Consider the following 20,275-nt stretch of genomic DNA (forward strand, 5'->3'; position numbering starts at 1 on the left):
GCCTTCTGCATAACTCATGACAAAAATATAAGCAATGCCTTTTTCAAAGATAAACAGTTTCTTCACTAGAGATTTTATAAAAGATTTATTCTAAGTACAGATATGATTATAGAAGTACGGAAACAAAAAGCAAAGAAAAAATATTTTGAGAAGCATCTAACAAGCAGCTTTCTTTGTTTCATGCTGACATGCTTTGTGGTTACAATGTAGGCTTCCAATGAACACTGGATCAAAATTAAAATTCTAGGCAGGCATTCAAGTTTTTTGATTGTGTCCATTCTTCACTGAGCATGGGAAACGAATGCTTTAGAAGTTATTTATTGAAGATATTCCCACAGTACTCTCACAAAGTTCACTTCCAAAAGAGGCCCTGTCCCTGTAATGTATCTGAGTAAGTGAAAGCTATATCAGGTTTTGTGCACTGCACTTTAAAAATTGCAGCAGGGCAATAAAATCATGTTTTTAACAGAGGCTTTTCTGGGGCTGGGCCACAGCAATTCTGCGAAGGTGCATGATAAATTACAGGAAAAGAGACAAAACAAATTTCAAAAATAAAGAACACCAATCCAAAATGATTTATGTCCATATTTTGAATAAAATTAAATAGATTAATTAGCAGAAAGCATTTAATTTTTGTTTTCCTATTATCAATGTAAAGTTGGCACAAATGCAGTAAGCCTAATCAAAATCAGGTAATAGTTACCTCTGTGGCTTTGCTTGATGGTTCCACTCCAGTCATATTTGCTACTATTAACTGATGTAAGAGTTGAACTTGAGCCACACTTAGGAAGAAGTCCAGGTTTGTGGTTATATTCACTTCCAAGGAGTGGCCACACACTAAAATCTCCTGAAAGAAAAAAAGGTTGAATAGAGATAAAGAAACATGATAGCCATTAGATGATAATTTATCATTCTTACTTATTAGACCTTTACGATGTTGATGAATTCTCCTGGGACTTGAGTTCATCTGTTAATGAGAATAGCAGAAATGGTGAGCACGGCCACTCAACAGTTTAATGGATTAATTTAATAAACATTTATGAGGGCCTGTTGTGCACCAGGCCATGTGCTAGTCACAGGGAAACACACTAAGAATTTTTCACCATTTCATGTACGTTTGGCTTTTCATACGTCAAACTACTATCATTGTTTCAATATGTAGGCAATGATGTAATTCTTTACCATAATCTTGTTCACCCACTCAGACGGACCAATATTTAGTGAGCATCTCCCAAGTACCATGCAGCATACTAGAGTGCTAGGAATATCACAGAGAGTGAGGCTGGCCTTGAAGGGCAATCTGCTCTTGAGAAGGTTACAATCTAGGTGGGCAGACAGATGTAAACAGGCAACTATAGGCAGCAATTACAGTCACAAGTGGTATGGTCTGAGTATTCTCCAAAGGATACACTCCAAATGATTTATAACAAAATGGAGTGCTGAAGCCAAAGGTAGCTAGACTAATTAATTTCACTTCTTTAAACTGCTAAAATCTTGGCAGCATTAGGTAGCTGTCCACTACTTAACTGGTGTTGTTCTGCATAACTGAGTCACTTGAACATTCATTGCTGGAAAACCATTCAGGGAAGGAAAACAGAAATGAAAAATCCAGAAGTTTCACTTAATAAGCAGAAGCCCTGCCTCTTGTCATGAAGTGCATGTGGACAATGTTCAAATGCTTGGAAATGTCCAACAAACCTTCTCCTTAATAGTGTCATCCAAGAGAATGGATTTAAGGAGACTTATAATGGGTCCAAATACAAACTACACAGCTTAGAGCAGCTTTTAATAAAGCCATAAAGAAAAGCATGTCGGAAATGATGCCCTTTTTCTGGTTAAATAAACATTCCCCCCAAAAAGTTTCCAAAATTTACTCATTATAGTTAGAATTCTTATTTTATTCCTCAAGTAATGACGAAGGGAATATATTTGTGTATTTTAAACCAATTGTGTTACTAAGTAACTGAAAGATATAAGTAGACTTACTTAATTTTTATATACCTTTTGTGGATATAAAGATATCCTGCCTAACCTAACTTTCCCTATAGGGCAATTACAAACATCAAATAAGATAACACATACAAAATATTTTTTTGTTTGTTTTTTATATAAATTTATTTATTTTTATTTTTGGCCGTATTGGGTCTTCGTTGCTGTGCGTGGGCTTTCTCTAGTTGCGGTGAGCGGGGGCTGCTCTTCATTGTGGTGGCTTCTCTTGTTGTGGAGCATGGGCTCTAGATGCACGGGCTGCAGTAGTTGTGGCACGCAGGCTCTAGAGCACAGGCTCAGTAGTTGTGGCGCACGGGCTTAGTTGCTCCGCGGCATGTGGGATCTTCCCAGACCAGCGCTCGAACCCGGGCTCGAAACCATGTCCCCTGCATTGGCAGGCGGGTTCTTAACCACTCCACCACCAGGGAAGCCCCAAAATATTGTTTTTTAAAAACTCAAAGAATGATGTAAACTTTTATCACCTTAGATTAATAATATATTTAATCTGTGCCTAATTTTTCTGAACTTTTTATAACAACTGCCTATAACTCTGTGAATGATCAAAAAGTTTATCAAGTTTTTAGCAGAACAAACTTTTATGAAGAATATTTTTAAAGTTATGATGGATCACATTATTATTACATTTCTATTCTAGGCATGGAGGCAGTATACCATAGTGATTAGACTTCAAACCTGGATCCGTTAGTAATTGGCTAGTAAGATTGGTCAAGTTACTTAATTTCTTTTGATCTCAGTTTCCTCATCTATAAAATATGTATACTAATAATATCCACCTCATATGGATTCTGTGAAGAGTAAATAAGGTAATTCATGTAGAACTCTCTTTGTAAGGTAATCCATGTGAGAACCCTAAGTGATCTGTCAATATTATTGTTGCTTTCATTAGAAAGAGGCGGCAGAGGTCAGGAGTGTATGGCCAGGAGCCAGACCAGTTGGGTTCACACCATGTTCTGCTTCCTATTTGTGAATATTTAGACAAGTTAACTCTTTATGCTTCAGTTTCCTCATCTACAAAACGAGGACAGTAGGAGAAGTTAATAGGATTATTATAAGGATTAAATGAGTTATTACATGAAAAGCAATACCTAAAGAGTACTATAAAGTACTTAATAATTATTAGCTACAATAACTTATTAATAATAAGCTAATTTGATATCCTATGCACGGAAACTATGAAAACTCCTAACACACGAAAAGCTGCTCCAATATTTAGACTAAAATAAAACCTAAATTAATTTCTAACCTCAGTGTGCATATTTTCTGGAGAAATTACTTTGGTGAAAATGATGGCCGGTGCTCCAGTTATTCGGACAGAAAAATCTGTTAAAATGGGAGTCAAAATTGCTCTTCTTTCTTGATGCCGCCGTATGCTAAAAGATAAAGTAAAAATTATTAGCTTTTTCAAAAAAAAAATATATTAGCTGTTTCATTTTTAAGGATAATTTTCATTAAATTTGTACAAGTCTCTGTACTACAAACATGTACGACAAAATTACATAATTATTTTGAGTGTGTCTATCTGTACATTTTATAATCATAATTTTGTAACTTCAATTCTTAACTTCAGATTCATATAAAAAAATCACTGAGAAGTTCAGATGTAATTAATCAATTTCATATTAAGAGCATCCTAGGACCTTTCAATAAATTACTTTTTCTATTTTTAATTCCTTTTGTTTTTACAGTTTAGGATCTCTCTTGCTACCAAAAATAATCTTACTATTTTGTGATCATTTTTAATTTCCTAGTTTTAATATTTCTGACATTCTGCTTGACAACTGCCATCTTTCCAATCTCATTAGGTTCACAAGCATATCCTCTTAATCTTTGATTTTTTTTTTTTAACTCTAAGAACTATCTGAGTTCATAGATTATGACTGCCTTTACAGTTTGTGAAATGGCTTTTGTGACTTTGATACAGCAACCCTGTATGTGAAGTAAGGAACATTACTAGCCCCATATTATCTATGAGGAAATGAAGTTCAGGGACTGGGCTAAGACCACCCAGTTGGAACAAAGGTTCCACAACTGGGCCCGCAGGGCAAGTTGATAACAGAGCAGCATTTGACCTCTATTTTAATTTTTCTTTATACATTCTCACCTTTTGATCAGTTATTTAGCACACTATTCCTACTCTACATTCAAAATGGCTAATTGCTAATAATTTCAAAGGAAGTATTGCGTTCATCGTAGAAGATAAAATTGGAAAATCTTACTGAGAAACCAAAGCTTGTGCTAGTGCAGATCTTCAAGTCTACTACCCATATTCTTAGTTTTCATTTCATGAAATAATACAGTTCTATGTTTTACTAGCAAGCTGTACCTCAAAAGTTCCTTGGAACCATTAATTTAATATTCCTTGTAAATATGTCCCTATTATTCTCTTTTATTATAAAATGACCAAGTTGAGATCAGAGAATTGGCATAAGTTATCTCATGAAAAAGCCCAGATAAAACTCAAGTCTGTCTATATCCTTTTCTACCAGAATAGTCTAGAGAATACTAGTATCTTTTGTTGAAACTGTGCAATGGGCAGAGCTTTCTATGGTGTCTGCCAAAAAAGCAAATTGGATCATCTGGTTCTGTGACACATAAGTATTGGATTTCAAGAAAGTCAATTTTAAAGAATTAAGAGATCTGGTGAATAGAAGAAGTATTAAAATCTGAATACAGAGGAAGGGCTGAGATCCTGAGAGACACCACAATTATAGCCTAATAGCTCAAATTCCATAAAATGACCAATGTGAGAAACATGTAACATCTGATGTGCTCTCATAGGGGAGTGCTAAAATATACGATGTATTAAAAATACCTTAAAATGGAAAACATGGCAGGGAACCAACTAAGAGCAAACCTTAGCTGAAGCACTGATGGGGAAAAAAAAGTACTTGCTTGTATCATAATTTTTTCCCACTATGTGAATTAATTAACACAACATATGGAAGACCTATGATGTTAGAAATTTTTTAAAAAGTTTTTTAAGTCAATATTCTTATAAAACTAGAACTTCACTGGTACACAGTGCTAACTTTTCTTTTGTGTTATCGCTGGTAAGTATTTGCGTTAAGGATACATATTTTTTAAATCATAAAAACTTTTTTATAGATTCAAGTATTTTCAAGGCTGAATTCAAAAGAAAGTAAAAATAAACACGGAAGAAGTAACTACAACAAGAATTAAATTCTGCTAATATTTTACTAGATAATAATCTAGTAAACTAACAAAAGAGGGAAGTAAAACTCAAAGTATTAACTGACATTGTTAATGACTTCAGGGTCCTAGCCACTCTCAGTAAACCAAGGGAATAGATTTTTAATGGCCATATTGAGACAACAGGCTAATCCTTACATCCCTGACAGGCAAGGATTTTGAAACAAGCTGCCAACTTAGATCTGGGGCCATTAAAAGGTCAGAAAAACAACTTCCAATCAGAAATAGAAAAAAACAAGGAAGTTTGCCTGATTTGGCACGAGGGATTATTGAAAAAACAGAGATCTCCCTGCTTTTTCAACTTAAAAATTAAAATAAAAATAATGGGAAAATTAAAAATAATGGGACTACCCCATGTGTGTTTGGAAGCTGTAACTTATATTACTTGTGTTGGTCCAGGAATACCCATATTGAGTTATTCATATAAAAGTGGCATCAGACCTTTGATAACCCCAGGGCATCAGTCAGAAATAAATGTAAAATCTCTTTGGAAAAATATGCGTTCAAGCCGACAAAAAGGATTCCCAGGAACAAAGACCACTGAAGATAAACTCCTAATCACAGATTTTATATGCACTCCAAATTTTTTTTTTTTTTTAGCAATAGGAGAATTCAACCCCATTATCAAATTCATTATCAAGAACTTCTGATAATGGAATTTCCACATATGGACAATACAATAAATTTCTTTAAGATCATTAAAGACATATAGGACGGAATGAAAAACAGGAGGAAAAAACCAAAGTACTATCAAGAAAGGTAAAATGGATTTAAAAAAACAACCAAACAGAGTATCCAGAAATAAAAAATGTAGTTACTAAAATTAAACATATAATAGATTAATAAACAGAATTTTAGATATAATTTAAGAAAAAATTAGTAAACTAGAAATACTACAGAAAGATAGACCAGAAGATACTTAAGACTTGTGATAATCAACTGAGATAATCCCTTAGAATGGATATTCCTAAATGTAAAAAACAGTAATATTCACACACATTTATTATGAACAATAAATATATATAACATACTTTTTGGAAAATTATTGGTTATAATTTTATTAACTATACCTATTTTTACAGATTTCTCTTATTTTTAAATAGTCATAAGGATAAGTCATTTGATTTGTAAAGTAACTTTAAAAATCAAGTATTTAGTTAAGAGTTGAAGACCATTTTAGTGTGTGTGTGTGTGTGTGCGTGTGTGGTTTTTTTCTTTTCCTTCCAAGAGGAACACTATCTGGTGACTTTCTAATGCAATTAAAATTTAATTTGCATTAAATTTAATGCAATTAAACTTTAATTTGCATTAACAAATTGAAAGAGAAAAACCATATGATTATCTCAATAGATGCAGAGAAAGCTTTCGACAAAATTCAAATCCCATTTATGATAAAAACTCTTCAGAAAGCAGGCATAGGGGGAACTTACCTCAACATAATAAAGGTCATATATGACAAACCCACAGCCAACATCGTCCTCAATGGTGAAAAACTGAAACCATTTCCACTAAGATCAGGAACAAGACAAGGTTGCACACTCTCACCACTATTTTTCAATATAGTTTTGGAAGTTTTAGGCACAGCAATCAGAGAAGAAAAAGAAATAAAAGTAATCCAAATCGGAATAGAAGAAGTAAAACTGTCACTGTTTGCAGATGACATGATAATATATAGAGAGAATCCCAAAGATGCTACCAGAAAACTACTAGAGCTAATCAATGAATTTCGTAAAGTAGCTGGATATAAAATTAATGCACAGAAATCTCTTGTATTCCTATACACTAATGATGAAAAATCTGAAAGAGAAATTAAGGAAACACTCCCACTTACCATTGCAACAAAAAGAATAAAATGCCAACAAAAAGAATAAAATAAAAAAGAATAAACCTACCTAAGGAGACCAAAGACCTGTATGCAGAAAACTGTAAGACACTGATGAAAGAAATTAAAGATGATACAAACAGATGGAGAGATATACCATTTTCTTGGATTGGAAGAATCAACATTGTGAAAATGACTATACTACCCAAAGCAATCTACAGATTCAATGCAATCCCTATCAAGCTACCAATGGCACTTTTCACAGAACTAGAACAAAAAATTGCACAATTTGTATGGAAACACAAAAGACCCCAAATAGCCAAAGCAATCTTGAGAAGAAAAACAGAGCTGGAGGAATCAGGCTCCCTGACTTCAGACTATACTACAAAGCTACAGTAATCAAGACAGTACGGTACTGGCACAAAAACAGAAATATAGATCGATGGAACAGGATAGAAAGCTCAGAGATAAACCCACGCACATATGGTCACCTTGTCTTTGATAAACGAGGCAAGCATATACAATGGGGAAAAGACAGCCTCTTCAATAAGTGGTGCTGAGAAAACTGGACAGCTACATCTAAAACAATGAAATTAGAACACTCCCTAACACCACAGACAAAAATAAACTGAAAATGGATTAAAGACCTAACTGTAAGGCCAGCCACTATAAAACTCTTAGAGGAAAACATAGGCAGAACACTCTATAAATCACATAAATCACAGCAAGATCCTTTTTGACCCACCTCCTAGAGAAATGGAAATAAAAACAAAAATAAACAATATGACCTAATTAAACTTAAAAACTTTTGCACAGCAAAGGAAACCATAAACAGGATGAAATGACAACCCTCAGAATAGGAGAAAATATTTGCAAATGAAGCAACTGACAAAGGATTAATCTCCAAAATTTACAAGCAGTTCATGCAGCTCAATATCAAAAAAACAAACAACCCAATCCAAAAATGGGCAGAAGACCTAAATAGACATTTCTCCAAAGAAGATATACAGATTGCCAACAAACACGTGAAAGAATGCTCAACAGCGTTAATCATTAGAGAAATGCAAATCAAAACTACAATGAGGTATCACCTCACACCAGTCAGAATGGCCATCATCAAAAAATCTACAAACAATAAATGCTGGAGAGGGTGTGGAGAAAAGGGAACCCTCTTGCACTGTTGGTGGGAATGTAAGTTGATACAGCCACTATGGAGAACAGTATGGAGGTCCCTTAAAATACTAAAAATAGAACTACCATATGACCCAGCAATCCCACTACTGGGCATACACCTTGAGAAAACCATAATTCAAAAAGAGTCATGTACCACAATGTTCATTGCAGCTCTATTTACGATAGCCAGGAGGTGGAAGCAATCTAAGTGTCCGTTGATAGATGAATGGATAAAGAAGATGTGGCACATACATACAATGGAATAAAACTCAGCCATAAAAGGAAACGAAATTGAGGTATTTGTAGTGAGGTGGATGGACCTAGAGTCTGTCATACAGAGTGAAGTAAGTCAGAAAGAGAAAAACAAATACCGTATGCTAACACATATATATGGAATCTAAATAAAAAAGAATGGCCCTGAAGAACCTAGGGGTAGTACGGGAATAAAGATGCAGACCTACTATAGAATGGACTTGAGGACACGGGGAGGGGGAAGGGTAAGCTGAGACAAAGTGAGAGAGTGGCATGTACATATATACACTACCAAATGTAAAATCGATAGCTAGTGAGAAGCAGACGCATAGCACAGGGAGATCAGCTCGGTGCTTTGTGACCACCTAGACGGGTGGGATAGGAAGGGTGGGAGGGAGGAGACGCAAGAGGGAAGAGATATGGGAATATATGTATATGTATAGCTGATTCACTTTGTTATAAAGCAGAAACTAACACACCATTGTAAAGCAATTATGCTCCAATAAAGATGTTAAAAAAAAAATCAGAAGCAAATACAAAAAACAAAAAAGTAAAAATGTAAGAGATCAACAGTCAGATGGAATAGTCCTGATCTCTCAGAATTAAGACATTATTCATGCTTCAGGTACTTTAATAGCAACACAGTGCCATACTTCCACATAGTCAATGTTACTAACCCTGTGAAGCATAGAATGGATAGATTTTACGATCGTGTCAAATTCAAATACAGCCTGCTAAGAAAACATAGTAATAACAATTTCAAAAAATCCTATCTGTGGGTCTTCCCTGGTGACGCAGTTGTTGAGAATCTGCCTGTCAGTGCAGGGAACGCAGGTTCAAGCCCTGGACTGGGAAAATCCCACATGGCGCGGAGCAACCAAGCCCGTGCACCACAACTACTGAGCCTGAGCTCTAGAGCCTGCGAGCCACAACTACTGAGCCTGAGTGCCACAACTACTGAAGCCCTCACACCTAGAGCCCATGCTCCGCAACAAGAGAAGCCACTGCAATGAGAAGCCCACGCACCACAACGAAGAGTATCCCCCGCTCGCCACAACTAGAGAAAGCCCTTGCGCAGCAATGAAGACTCAACGCAGCCAAAAATAAAAATAATTAATTAATTAAAAAAAAAATCCTATGTGTGGTGAAAAAGGCCAAAGGGTAGTATATGTAATTTGGTCCATGTACATCAAAATACTCAAACAAATAAATATGTTCTATTTCTCTCAGTAAAGTCAGAAAGATAATTTACCCAGGGAAATCAAACACAGATAGTGAGAGGGCCAAACAAAAGCATTTGCTATAAAAACTAAATTATTTATTTAACTGCAGTTTTCAAGTCTATTCAAATTTTATCTTTAAATATTACAAACAAGAAAATCATATTAACTTGGAGAATTAAGGCTCATTGGCATTTTCAGGAAATTACAAGATAAACTTTCCACACCATCCCACACACCCCGAAAGCTCTCATCACCATGTCAAATAGCAATAGTGATTTTAATGTGTAACCTGCACATGGCAGACATCAGTACAGGTTATTTTAGTTCTCATCACTTCATTACCTCAGATTATAAAAGTAAGCCCAGATGTAGTAAAAATGGTTGCTAAAAGAAAAAGAAGTGATTAACTAACAATGAACTTAGCATAAGAGTAAGGCGTCAGAGTACTGAGTACAAGAAAAGTAGCTGACTAAGAGGAAGCAAACCGAGGTTCCACACTTAGCTGTATTTTTAAGTGACACTGGACAAGCAAAGGAATCTCCTCAAACGTAGTTTGCTGTAGTGGTTTTGTTCCATAACTTGCTAAGAATGGTTCAGAGTTTAGAGAGAAAATTGCAAGGGAGTTGGAATGTGGAAGAGAAATAACAGACAATATTCTCTGACAGTCATACTGTTTTAAATAGCAGTGAAATTACGATGCAGAGGTACCAGCAGATTCCAGCTTGTCCTCACTCTTCCCACCTTTGTGACTTTTTCCTGATTGTTGGCTCTGCTGGCCAATAGCAACTGTAGGCTCAACTCCAGAAGCAGAAGCAATAACCTCCCATGGACTTGCCTACCAGCCTTCGGTGCTCCCTCCAGCCACTGGACGTGCCTGGCTTCCCAGGTTCCCTGGGGTGCTACAAATTTTTACCCAGGTCACCCAGCTTCTTCCACAATTGGATAAGGTCTTATTCCTAAAATAAATCCCGTATGTTACAATACTTATAGCGGTTGTCCTGCTCTGATTGAACCCTGATGTATTCCGTCAGCTGAAAAATTAAGGTTTTGGAAGCAAGAGATCTGCAAGTTTTAAAATTTGATGATTCCTTATGCTTAACTTCCCTACTTCCTTCTCCCAATCATTCACACAGAAACACATTATGATTACAGACAAAATGTGAGTAATGTATCAGGAGGAATAAATGAAAACCATTATAAAGACTGCCATTTAATAATGGTTAGGGAAGGGAGTAAATTATTCTTCACTGTATATCTTTTGAGTTCTACCTGTAATACCTATTGAAAAACAAAAATCTAATGATATTATGGTTCTGTTTGTATTTCTGTCAAGATTAATCAGCAGAACTAAACAGCACCAGATCTAAAATTTCTTGTCTTTATTTGAATCAGTATCTCTCAGGAACACTCACATTCAGTCACTTGATTTGTTAGCTTTCCTTAATCATCTAATCATTCGATCCCTCACTATTTCACTCAAATATTCACGAACTTCCTATTTTGTGCCAAGCATGATACTATGTGCTTGGTATTCAGAAGTGAATAAAACATGCCAAGTTTTTATACTGCAGTAGCTTTCTTAGTTCAAAATGCCCCCTCCCCTCTCCTGCCACTCGTACTTTGTGGAAACAAATTCAAAAGCCATATATTCTGTGAAACCTTCCCTGAGAACCCACGCACAGAGTTAGTCATTCATTTCTTTCTTTTAATTCTCTATTTGTACCTACATTGATTTTATTTTAGTTTTATCTTTGTTTTTTTAAGTTGTGAATATCCATTTAACGGAACATTTGGGGGCCAAGGATTTATAATAATAAGGAAAATCTGGCTTTGAATATAATGGATTTTAAGGGAAAATGTGAATGAATCCTTAGCCTGAAGTGGAACCTTTCATCAACTAACAAGCTTTAAAAAAAAAATTCTGACATGACCTTAAATTTGTAATAACTGCAGTGTAACAGTGGTAGGACTAGCAGGTTTCTAAGCAAAATCATCAGCTACAATTACAAAATATATTTAATGATCATCATGAAATGCAGAAACAATACTAAAACACTTAGGTTGGGCGTGCTAAAGACTGTATCATCAATTGCTCTTCTGTCAATGAAATATTAGAACGTGGAGAAAGCTTCTCAACCATTTCCCACCTGCTGGCCATATTCCACTCAAGGGCTGGATTCTGAGAATTTCTTTCATTCTCTGTTAGCACCCCTCCTGTGCCACTTTCCTTCTCTGGTTTTAGTTGATCCCACTGCGCAGTACCAATATTGATGGACTGCAGATCTATTTGGTATTGTCTGTCTTCAATTTCTGATCCAGGGTCTCGAAGAATTCCTAAATTCAAGGCTCTCCTGTAAAGGCAGTGAAAAAAAGCGAATAGATAAAATAAGTATTCTATGTTTACTTTGCTCGCTAACATCATGTTATTACCTTTTTTTTCCTTTGGATTACTGGGTTAATCAAATCTATGAGGCAGGTATTAGAAAGTTACCACATACTAATGACTTGAAAACATACCCAAAACTTAGCACTTACAGTGTCTACCCTATAATGATTTCTTACATTATTCCCAGCACTGTGCTATTTTTCTAAGTACTTTCACATTTATGATTTAAATCCTTGAGATGTTGTGAGGTCATATTATTATCTCCATTTTTACTAAAGAGAAAATAATGCAGAGAGGTTGAAAGACTTAGCCAAAGTTACTGAGCTACTATGTGGACAAAATTGCAACTTAAATCCAGGGTTCTGCCTCAAAACCCTGTCTTCTTTGCAATGCTAAACACCTACTTTCCCTTCTCAGCACTCTGATGTCTTGTTAGGAAAGGTGATGAAGACTTGCTAATCTATTTAACTCCCCTACCTTTTGCCTTTGGTCCTTTATATAACCCATCATCATATAGACTAAATTGTTGACAAGAGTACATTGCTTACTGATGTAGAAACACAGTAAGGATTACTGGTCCATATAGAGTTGGAACTTTGATCTTATTGGACCCAAGGCTAAGCAAATGAATAAAATTATCAGCAGCTTAAAGCTAGATTAGAGGAAGTAAATGGTTAAATGTTTCATGAAGGTTTTAGACTGAAAATAGCAAGGCAGTGTGGTAGGGTGGGAAGAAAAGCGTTCAGGATTCGGAAGCCAGATAAGACTAAGTTTGTGTGAGTTTGTAATTTTTTAGTTACGTTGGTTCACAGATGCTTTAAAGTGAGTAATCAAAAGGAAAGTAACATTTGTCCCCCATGAAAGTTTCAATCAACACAAAAGTGAAATTACATAAAGGATAAAAATAGTTTTACTAGTATAGATACAATTGCAGTGATTAGAAAAGAAATACAATTAATTATATCAATTGAATACTAATGAAACTAATTAGTGGAGGGAGAAGGGAGGGAAGCACTGAGTCCTAGTTTGAAAACTACAGAGAGACAGTGTGAATGTGATCAAGACTACCTCTTGTCTAAGTAAACAGTGTGGGTCAGACCATGCCCAGAAGCTGGTCAAATACTGATGGAAGGTGGATGACCACTGAGACTCAAGATGGCAGATGTCTGGGCCAGATGTGCAGGAATGGAGATGGCATGCATTAGGCCAGGCAAGGTGAGGGCTAAGGCAAATGAATTCAAGTGAAGAGAGGAGCAGGGATAGGACGGCAAATGAATGAACAGGCAGCTCAGGCAGGGAAATACCACAAGGTGTTAACGATAAGAGAACAGGGAAACAAACAGGCATTGGTCAAGAAGTCATAGTGGGAACCAGAGAAACTGAATGAATGGACTCTCATTATTCCTAAGGTAAGAGCTGAACCTGGTTTTTGTTTTCTTTTTTCTAACTTAGAAAATTACAATCTAGGAATGGGCATGCAAGGAAAGGTGGCTTGAAGTTTTACTTGAACCTAAGAATTGCATTAAAAATAGGGCCCATAAAATCAGCCATGAACACTTTCATTTTGCCTTAATGAAGGCAAAGAAAAAAGGAGTGAATGAGGGTGCAGGTGAGAGGGAGTAACATTGTGAGTACACCTATTTTGGTCAAATGCTCTCCTTTCATTTGAATATTGGTGTAAACCTGTTAATTCTAAAGGCACAGCTCAAACTTCACTTTCTATGAAGCCTTTCCTGACCACCATTTCTTCAAACTCCCTTCCTCCCAAATCTGTGCTCTTAGGGTCCTTCTGTACTTATAAGTACAAGAACATCACAAGGACCTGTCAGTCTTTCTCAATATAGCATACATTTCTTGAAGTCAGAAACTACATCTCCTAGTAAGCAATCAGTAAATGCTGTTTCAATTCACTGATCTGAACTGACACAAATCTTTACAAATCTCAAGTGGAGAATCCATCTGTCCACAGCAATAAGAACACACAGTCTTTAGACAGTAAACTGCTGCTGCAGGGCCACATAAACTCTGACATACAGCAAATATCTTTGGCAGTGGGTGGCCTAGCTTATTTCCCTAGATTATTATTCCCCATATAAAAGTTATATTTACTTATTTTAAACTAGCCAATGCTTTCTACATTTTACATAAATTCCCTAAGCCTACTTTTAAAGAAAACTAAAATACTTTTAAGAATCCCTTTGAAGGAAGAAAAAGTATATTTGGAAATAAAATTAGTACTATATTAAAAGACAAACAAAGCAACCTAGCCCAACATTAACATCGGCCTTTCTATTTTTCTTGGCACTTGAAGAAACTGCAAAGTCATAAGATAAAAACCAGAGAAACACCAAATGTCATTAGTTTTCACCTACACTTGAAATGCCTCATATTTACTCTTGGCCTTAAATCAAGCTATTTTCCTCCTATCATCTGTCTGTGGAAAACATGACTTTCCACAGGTTCTTCTTCTCATGTAAAAATGGGTTGTATATTGAGCAATAGCTTAATACTTCTAAACATGCTAATTTCAAACTTTTAAGTTTTCTAAGAACCAGGGTTTGAGATTTTACACTTTTCTTTTTGTTTGCTTTTGAAATTGAAAAATATATTTGTCATTTTAACCTGATTTGAAAGTTCAGAGAAATGTACAGTATGTGGGTATATAAATCCAACTTAAAAGTTAATTGCGAAACCATTTAAATCTGAGTTGTAGAAAATAGGATAAGCAAAAGACTCATGTGAACTCTGGTGTCAGATTTTTCAATGATCCATGAGCTTGGAGAAATTATTTAACTTCTCTGTTTTAATTATTTCAATATTAAAACTATTATAGAAATAAATAAAATGTATGACTGAAAATTAAACTATTCATAAAGAGGTCCATTATAAATTTTATGACCATTCCTGAAATACATTATCTTATATGGTTTTGAATGAATAATATATCTAATCATCAACTAATCATAGATGCACGGCACCATGATAAAACAAAGTCAACTTTTCTAATTATGAAAAAACTATTAATGAAAACTATAAAGATAAATGCTCTTTAATATTTCCATGGTTACCTGTTTCCAAAATATGGCATATTAGAAAATCAGAGTGAATCTTCTGATTGAAACAAATAAAATGCTTGCAGACAATTTAAAGCATCTTTTTAAACACATTTCAGAGCTGGCACTAGAGAATAGAAGGTGCAAAGCCACCCCAAAAAAGTGAAATTAGGAACACTAATAAATAAGCACCTGCCAAAGCCAGCCTTTGCTCTTAGGGTTTCTGCTGAATCCTGCAGAGAGTGATTTTCTGATAATCGCACAGGAGGAGATAAAGCTCAAGGCCCACCTAAGGAGATGGATGAATCTATTTATAGGAGACTGCATAAAAAGCGGGGGTCACGAAGGACTACATCAACCTTCAAAGGGTGAATTAAAAACAGCTCTCCTAGGAAGACTTGTGATAGAACAGTTCTGTGTCTTGACTGTGACGGTGGTTACATGAATGTACATATGTGGCAAAACTGCACTAAACTATACACACATATAGACATATAAATACAAATGATTGAAAATAAAACTGGTGAGGGAAGTCCCTGGTGGTCCAGTGGTTAGGGCTCCATGCTTCCACGGCAGGGGGCACGGGTTCGATCCCTGGTCAGGGAACTAAGATCCTGCATGCCACATGGCATAGCCAAAAAACAAAACAAAACAACCAAAAAAACCTTGTGAAATCTGAATGCAATTGTGGATTGTACTGATGTCAATTTCCTGGTTTAGATATTGTACTATAGTCATGGAAGAAGTTATGCAAGATCTGAAACCATAAAACTCCTAGAAGAAAACACAGGGGTGTCTGCTCTATGACACTGGTCTTGGCAATGATTTTTTGGATTTGACTCCAAAAGCAAAGGTAACAAAAGCAAAAATAAACAAGTGTGACTACATCAAACTAAAAATCCTCTACTCAGCAAAGGAAACTGCCAACAAAATGAAAAGGCAACCTCTAGAATAAAAATATTTCAAGTATATGTCTGATAAGGGGTTATACTCAAAATATAAGAGGAACTCATATAACTCAATAGCAAAAAACAACCCAATTAAGAAAACCAGCAAAGGATCTGAATAGACATTTTTCCAAAGACATGTAATTGGCCAAAAGGTATTGATACATGAAAAGGTGCTCACTAATCATCAGGAAAATGCAAATCAAAACCATAATGAGATATCACCTCATATCTGTTAGGATATCTATTAGCAATAAGACAAGGGATAATAAATGCAGGGAGGATATGGAAAAAAGGGAAACCTTGTACACTGTTGGTGGGAATGTAAACTCATACAGCCACTATGTAAAATGGTATGGAGGTTCCTCAAGGAATTAAAAATAGAACCAGCATATGACCCAGCAATCCCACTTCTGGGTATATATCCAAAAGAAATGAAATCATTAATCGCAAAGAGATATCTGTACTCCATGTTCATGGCAGCATTGTTCACAAAAGCCTTTTCCATACCTTGTATGGAAACAACCTAATTGTCCATCAATGAATAAATGGATCAAGAAAATATGGCATCTGCAGTTGACCCTTGAACAATTTGGGGCTTAGGGGCACCAACCCTCCAAGCAGTTATGAATCCATGTATAAGTTATGGTCAGCCCTCCATACCCACAGTTCCTCCTCCACAGTTCAGTGGTTCTACATTCACAGTACATACTATTAAAAAATAAAAAGTGTATGAGTAGATCCGTGTTGCAATGTTCAAGGGTCAACTGTATATACAATGAAATATCATTCAGCCTTAAAAAAGGAAAATCCTGTCATTTATGACAACATAGATAAACCCGGAGTGCTTATTTATATTACACTGAGTGAAATAAGCCAGAGAAAGACAAATATTGCATAATATCACTTATATGTGGAATTTAAAAAAATGTCAAATTCATAGAAGCAGAGAATATAAAAGTGGTTGCCGTGGGCTATGCAGTTGGGGAAATAGGAAGAGGTTGGCTAAAAGGCACAAACTCTCTGTTATAAAATGAATAAGGTCTGAGGATATAATGTATAACATCATGGTGAATATAGTTGATAACACTGTATTGTATAATTGAAATTTACTAAGATTTGCTAAGAAAGTAGAATTTACATGTTCTCACACACACACAAAAGGTGGTGGATGTGTTAACTCAATGGCAGAATCCTTTCAAAATGTATACATATATCAAATCATAAAGTTGTACACTTTGAATATCTTACAATTTTATTTGTCAATTATACCTCAATAAAGCTGGTGAAAGGTTACGCTGAAGGGAACTGGGTAAAGGGCACACAGGAGATGTATTTGCAACTTCATGTGAATCTACAAGTATTTCAAACTTAAAAAAGTTTAAAAAATGGAAAAAAGCCCTCCTAATGCCCATGCTGAAAGAGACAAGGTAACTTACCAACTTAGTCATCTTGACCTTAGCCTTAGCAACAGGTAAACAGGGGGAAAAAAAAATCCCTCTAAGACTTTGCCATCGTAAGACAGCATTTGGGGTTTTGAGTTTCCAATGTGGCATGAAAAAATTTTAATTTGGAGAGGCTTGTGCCAGGTAGACAGTGCTACCAGATCACAGGTAAAAGCAAATTCTCTTGAGCTGAACTCAATCTGAACTCAAAGAATTTCTGCACATTTGGTTCCAAGTGAAATGAGAGACTAACAGACACAATGGGCAGAAGAAACAGACCCTCAAAGACTTCACAAACTGGATTAGTACACATGAAATATAAAATAATTGTTTAAAAAGAAGAAAAAGGGTTTTTAAAATATGAGCAGGATCAAGAAGATATACAAAAGATGCTCCACATCATATGTCAACAGGGAAAAGCAAATTAAAACAAAAAGATACCATTACACACCTATTAGAATGGCCAAAATCCAGAAGACTAACAATACCAAATGCTAGCAAGGATGTGGGGCAACAGGAACTCTCATACACTGCTGGTAGGCATGCAAAATGGTATACCCACTTTGGAAGACAGTTTGGCGGTTTCTTAAAAAACTAAACATACTCTCACCATATGATCCAACAACTGCACTCTTTGGTATTTACCCAAAGGAGCTGAAAACATGTCCACACAAACACCTGCACCTGAATGTTTATAGCAGCTTTATTCATAATTGTCAAAATTGGAATCAACCAACATGTCCTTTAGTAGATGGATGGATAAATAAACGGTGGTACATCCTATTATTCAGCACAAAAAGGAAATTAGCTGTCAAGCCAAGAAAAAAACATAAGGAACTTTAAAGACAAATTACTAAGTGAAAGAAGCTAATCTGAAAAGGCTACATACTGTATAATTTCAACTATATGTCATTTTGGAAAAAGTAAAACTATGGAGATAATAAAAAGATCAATGGTTGAGACAGGTTGGTCAGGGGCAGGAATGAATAGGCAATGCTCAGAGGACTTTCAGGGCAGTGAAAATATTCTATATGATACTATAATGATAGATACATGTCTTATCATAAATCTGTCCAAACCCATATAATATCCAACACCGAGTAAATCCTAATATAAACTATGGACTTTGGGTGATTAGGATGTATCAATGTAGATTCATCAATTGTTACAATGTACTATTCCTCAACTTGAAATATTCACTAATCTTTAAAGTATAAGATATACCCATTTTGTTTTATGTATACTTAAAACCAATTCCAGTTATTATAAAATAGAATACTCGGAGTACTTTGCTTTGTTTTTCAGTACTAAATTAAGAAAACATATTCAAAATATTTTCATTCAAATACCATACATTAACTTTTATTAAGCAGTATTAGAACAAGATATCTTGTGAAAGGTACATTTTGCATCTCATGGTACACTAGATATTTTTTTAAGGTATAAAAATATAAACAGTTACAGACATAAGATTTGAAATAATTTACTTTTTTTCAAAGGCTGGAAATCATTGTACAACTTTTAAAATGCTGTTTTCCCTAAGTGAGAATTTTATAACTAAAAATAGCCTAAAAGTGAAAAACAATCTGATTGCAAAGCCAAAAATTAAAGTATATTTTATTCAAGAGAGCTTTGATTTAGTGCACTACATTTTCATAGCACAAGAAATAGTTGCAAAATTATTAAAGAATTCTAATAGAATGATACCTTACCAGGGAGCTAATCATAGGAAAAGAACTTTATGGCTTCAGTGAGGACCAGAATGCCTAATATTAACAATATCTGCTTTAAGAAAATACAAGTACAATATCTTAATAAGAAAGGCTTCATATTATTTCCTAACTAAATTTCTAATAGAAATGCTTGACATCATAAATAGGAATCAAATTTTCTTGTCTCAACTTCACATCCTTCTAAAGGCTCTATGAACTTTGCTCTCCCTCCTTATTGCAGTTTTTAAAACCTTTTAGCAATTCAAATCAGGAAAGGGAGTGAGTCAAGATGCTCATAACTCCCTTACCCTTAACACAAAAAGCTGCTTTATTAGCTAAAATGTAGGAGTTATAATTGTAATTGCTTTGCCCTTCCGAAACTCATCTCCCATACCATTTGAACCATTTCAGCAGGTGGTGTAGGAGGATAAACTAAAGTCTGAAATAGTTGGTCAATGGTATAATCATAAGGAACCAAAGAAGACTTTAAGTATACAACAGGAAACATAGCTTTAATGTTTTCCTTTTTAAATTGATTTAGTCTGGGTCAGGCCTTTTGTATGTTTACATAAGAAACAGCTCATGTTGAATCATTTACCGCCCATTGCTGAATAGGCATATCTTGGGAACTCACTGTAAAGAAGTAAAATTCATTACTTACAGCTCAACTGAGATCTACAAAATGTTAAACAAGCCAGAAAACAGGAATGTAAAAAGAAGTAAAATTTATATGTCTTGATTAAATTAAATGTCTACATCTTTGTCACCAAGTCTCCATAAGTGACAGTAATCTTGAGAGTGTATAGGGCAGGGGATGTAAATGGTTGACCATCAGGCTGAGACCAACTGCCGATTTCCATGACCAATGACTTAAGGCAGGGGTTCTCATCTTCAGCGTGCAGAAGAATCACCCGGAGCTTGTTACAAATGTTAAGTTCTTAAACCTACAGAAATTCTGATTCAGCAGGTCTGGACTAGGGCCGAGGAATATGCCCGCTCCCTTGTTTTGTTTTTTTTAAACAGCCTAAACTAGCATCCTTAT

The 20,275-nt window shown here is 35.3% G+C and overlaps 1 protein-coding gene across 10 annotated transcripts in view; it reads right to left on the minus strand.

Moving 5' to 3' along the window:
* Positions 1-20,275, minus strand: part of VPS13B (vacuolar protein sorting 13 homolog B) — a 769,553-nt gene that overhangs the window by 292,632 nt on the left and 456,646 nt on the right. For 9 of the 10 annotated variants that reach the window (XM_057531718.1, XM_057531717.1, XM_057531723.1 and 6 more), the window contains exons 31-33: positions 11,838-12,041; positions 3,254-3,380; positions 704-847 (exon numbers count right to left, since the gene is read on the minus strand). In XM_057531718.1, coding sequence (XP_057387701.1) covers positions 704-847; positions 3,254-3,380; positions 11,838-12,041 — 475 coding nt within the window. The remainder of the gene's footprint in view (positions 1-703; positions 848-3,253; positions 3,381-11,837; positions 12,042-20,275) is intronic. The other variant, XM_057531726.1, reaches the window with a different exon arrangement.

The sequence above is a fragment of the Balaenoptera acutorostrata genome, chromosome 17, assembly GCF_949987535.1.
Source record: "Balaenoptera acutorostrata chromosome 17, mBalAcu1.1, whole genome shotgun sequence".
NCBI classification, from domain to species: domain Eukaryota; kingdom Metazoa; phylum Chordata; class Mammalia; order Artiodactyla; family Balaenopteridae; genus Balaenoptera; species Balaenoptera acutorostrata.